At 37.3% G+C, this 4,500-nt stretch overlaps 1 protein-coding gene across 1 annotated transcript in view; it reads right to left on the bottom strand.

The window, feature by feature from the left end:
* The window catches only part of LOC107702327 (rho GTPase-activating protein 7-like), a 101,853-nt gene that overhangs the window by 66,594 nt on the left and 30,759 nt on the right, over positions 1-4,500 (bottom strand). The window contains exon 4 of the mRNA XM_016504605.1: positions 3,791-3,824. Within this exon, the coding sequence (XP_016360091.1) occupies positions 3,791-3,824 (34 nt within the window). The remainder of the gene's footprint in view (positions 1-3,790; positions 3,825-4,500) is intronic.

Below are 4,500 nucleotides of genomic sequence, written 5' to 3' on the forward strand. Positions count from 1 at the left end.
GGCTGCAATATAACAAAGAGTGAAAAATTTAAGGGGGTCTGAATACTTTCCGTACCCACTGTATATAGTAAATATATTTAAATGTATATTTTTATAGTCCATTTTAAGGTATCTCCAGATCCCTGCATTCGGTTTCATTCTATTATGCTCCAGTAAGTTTCACTCAGTCGAAACCAGACTACAGGCTTCCTTACGACTGACTAGTCAACTAGTTGTTCAGGTATACCACCGTTATTTCTGAAAACATTTAGTGGTGCTCATCCCTACATTCAATGCCTTAATACTTTTATTCCTACCTGAAGCCATTTTCTATTCAGACACTGTATTTTTTTAGACAGAATACAAGAATTGGAGGAGTGTTGCGGTTTACAAATGTAAAATTTGACAGACAACATTCAGATTAGTCAGGTCTGTGGTTGCTGCTTATGTGTGTGCAGTCATGGATCTTCGGGATCCTTCACTTGCAGGAAGTAGCAAGCATGTGTAGCAACCCTTTCTTCCTCCCCTCTCTTCACAGAGCCTTTTCTTTCCAGACTCTACCTGGACTGACCTGGCTCAACCCCAGATGCAGGTGAGGGAGAGAGATCAGAAGTGAGCAATAGACCCATTGTTCTGCACCCAGAGCCCGAGCAGTGACAGGGGAAATGAGTGCGATAGGGGCAGGAATGCTCTAGGATGAATGCACATCAAAGAATTACAGGCAAAAGGCTGAGAGGGAGGCGTTCTGCGGACATGATTATAGGTACCGAACTTACTGGAGATAAGAAAGAATGAGAGGTTATTGTTGCGCTTGATAGGGACAGACCTGAGATCAGTTTTGAAGTTTAACTTAATAATGGCAGATCTTAGTGGATGCAGAGGCCTGATCCCAGATCAGCATTAAGGGGACTTTAAACAAGATAATGTGAGGGAACGAAGGCTTTGAAAACCACCCACTGTGTCTTTCATTTACCCCACTGTGGGAAGGACAGACAAACTGTAATGTTTGACATTTTCCTCACAGACCATTGCAATCTACCTGCCATTTTTTGGTATAAGAAACATGCATGTTTCTTATATATTAGTATGTTTGCTAACAGTAGTGGTACCATTTTTTTTTTGTTGAGAAAATACTATATCAAAATATTAAATAATGTAAAAATGCAGATGAAAGAGCACACTATTGATAAAGAATAGTTTTCACCATTATATCATCGTTTTTTTTATTTTTATTTACATTAAACATACTAAAATCCTCTTCACATGGGGTTCTTCGACATATCTACATCTTTATGTGAACAAATGTGAGGACCCGGTGGTCTTCTGAAGATGCCATTACAAGGTTAAAAACCCAAATCCTCCTGTCACATCCATCCAGTCTACACTAAAGCAAGGAAAAGTGAAGACCTCAGCAAGAAACATGAGTACTTAATGCAGCCAAATGCTCCATTCTGGTGCCCCATACCCCTTAAAACGACCCTGAATGCAAACTAACAATGTCAGGCTTTCATGGCCTTGGAGCTTGTGTTAGATAACAAACTCTCACTCACTCACACACTCACACACACACACACACACACACAATCACTGCTGTTGGTGTTTTGGTCCTCTTGGCTCCTGCCAAAACCCTGCTGAGTTTTAGCCCAGTCTGGAAAGGGAGAGTACAGTAAGGAATGATGCCTAGATGGACATCACTCTCCTTGCGCAACATAAATGCTGTTTGCTCCGGTGTTGTGACCCAGAAGTCCATCGCCATAAAAACCCGGAAATTAACCATGAATGCTCTTCATTTTGGGGCAAAGTCTGCATGATGTAAGAAGGCTGTGCATCCCACATTCTTGCCCTGATACAGAGAAGCTTTGATGTGGTTTGAAACAGGGGACCATTGTGCTGAAATCAGGCCTGCGTTTTATCATCCATCACACACCAGAAGACCAAGCCACAGAGCCGCAGGGGGTCATTACATAACACAAATAGCCTTCACACAAATCCTGAACATCTCCCAGTTCTGAGCTTGCAACTGATATCTTTAAGATGAACATAACCAAAATCTGATCGACAAAGAAAATCTTGGAAAATGCATGATGCAACATCTTCTCATTTCTTTGTCTCCACTGCATACACACCTCTTGCTAAGACTAGGCAAGTAAGTAGATGATGGAGAGAGATGTACATGCTGTGTCTCCTAGCTCCTGTTGCTTTCTGGTATTGATTCCACGGAGACAGAGGGGTCAAATCAAAATGATCTCCTATGGTTTGTCTGGTGTCTGCTCAACTTTAATGCAGATGTGACCAGAAGTTTCACAGTCATGTCTATGAGAGAACATCTTATCTGATGATATTTAAGAATTTTGTGCCCCAAAAATAATAAAAAGTTCCCTTTTCACAATCATACTTTCACCCAATTTTTCTACTAACTGTCATTATAGTGCGTATAAATTCTGAAAGTGTTCATTTTCATTCATTTTCACAGTGTCACAGTGTCATATTGACCACATCTTTATGTATTATGTTTAATAGCATTCTGTGCTGGAAATTACATAAACTGAATTAATTAATTAATTTATTTATTTGACTGATTTACGCAACTTGTAGCATGCATCTTAAACAACATTTAATATGATTTTCTTAAAATCATACATAATTTCATAACTATTTATTTATTTTATTTTTTGGTATTTTTGGTCTTCTTGGTAAAATAGCACATGTGGTGGGGGAGGGGGGGAGCAAAACTGTTGGTTATGATGAAAAAAATAATCAGTTATAGTTTGTGTAAACATTGATGTAAATCATTTTTAATAAATATTGAATTGGTTTACATATATCATTCAAAATGTTGGGGTTTATATGATTTTGTATTTATTTAAATGTTTAACATATCTTAATTTAAAATAACCGTTTTCTATTTTAATATATTTACAAATTGTATTCCTGTGATGGCAAAGCTGAATTTTCAGCACTCATTACTTCAGTCTTCAGTGTCACGTGATCCTTCAGAAATCATTTTAATGTGCTGATTTGCAACTCAAGAAACATTTCTTCTTATTATTATCAATGCTGTAAACAGTTTACTGATTGACAATGTGCATGGCAATCGGAAGTTTCAACATTAGACTAAGGCATGTTGGGTGAAGAGCGTAGCAGCATTGATTTAAATGAGAAACAACTATCAGTTAACAAAAATTAAACAACAAATGACAAGAAGGCCAACAGCACAAATAAGACATACAGTAGTCAGCAAACATCAAAACATCACATGAGTAGCAGTGAATGAATAACAGTTATTTGTTAATAGCTAGCATGCTATGTTTGTCTTTAGCCTGAGGGTGAGACCGACATCAGGGTAAATGCTTTGCTGTGACCCGACAAAGCATCTCTTTCAGCCAGCTAATGGTCATGCATCAATAAGGGAATGAAGAGGTTTGTTCTAGATATCAGTCTAGTAATAATCTTCAATTTCCAGCTCTCTGTTCTGATATCAGGCAGCTCATCGTCTGACTGAATAACATCTGCTAGTGTTTAAGACAAATCCAGTGCCACCAGTTGACATACTTAGCCGGGAAAACAAGGTTGTATGTATGACTTGACTAGGTTTTACAAAATCTCATAAACGTTCTTCATTTTCTGGTCACCCAGTATTGAAAACATTAACTAAATATGATATCCCAATAGTGGAAACTATTATTGATTAATTATTAAGTAATTATTTATTACTTATTTTCTCTTTTTTCATATTGTTTCAATCTTCCATCACTTATAATAATGTAGGTTATGATAAAAAAAAAATAAAAATACGGCCATGTGAACTTACCGGCTCTGTCTTTCTCAGAAAGTACAGCATAGATCTGAAAGAAAGAAATAAAGAAAGCTTAATATTTTGAAAATGTTAAATAAATACAATAAGAAAAAAAAATCATAAAATAAATTGTATCATGTCTGAAGGTCAGCTTATATTTGAAAGTCCTGAAATGGAATTTCGATGCTTTACGAGTTCATATTTTGCTTTTCATCATGATTCATGGAAGACCAATAAAATAGTTCAGTGTCACAATATAACTCTATAAACATAGTTTACATTTCAAACCAAGCCCATGTAAACTAGCCTGCCACCTGTCCCTGTGAGTAAAACACTGTGTGTGTTTGTATATGTGTTCATGCCCACCAAGTGCAGCTGGCCAAGAAATAAGGCCATTTGTGTAGCCTCTGCAACTTTGAAAACACCCTCCTCTTTGCGAACATGATACTCCACCACACACACACACACACACACACACACACACACACACACACACACACACACACAGGTATTTCTATCATTATGGGTTAATTCGATAAGTGTAATGATTTTTATACTGCACAAACTGTATTTTCTATCCCCTTACCCTAACTCTATACTCCTACATCTACCCCTCACACAGAACGTCCTGCATTTTTAGATTTTCAAAAAACTTCTGTATGATTTATAAGCTGTTTTCCTCATGGAGACCAAAAAAATGTCCCCCCCAAGGATATTTGGTCCCC

The sequence above is a fragment of the Sinocyclocheilus anshuiensis genome, unplaced genomic scaffold (genome assembly GCF_001515605.1).
Source record: "Sinocyclocheilus anshuiensis isolate Anshui unplaced genomic scaffold, SAMN03320099.WGS_v1.1 scaffold86, whole genome shotgun sequence".
Classification (NCBI taxonomy): domain Eukaryota; kingdom Metazoa; phylum Chordata; class Actinopteri; order Cypriniformes; family Cyprinidae; genus Sinocyclocheilus; species Sinocyclocheilus anshuiensis.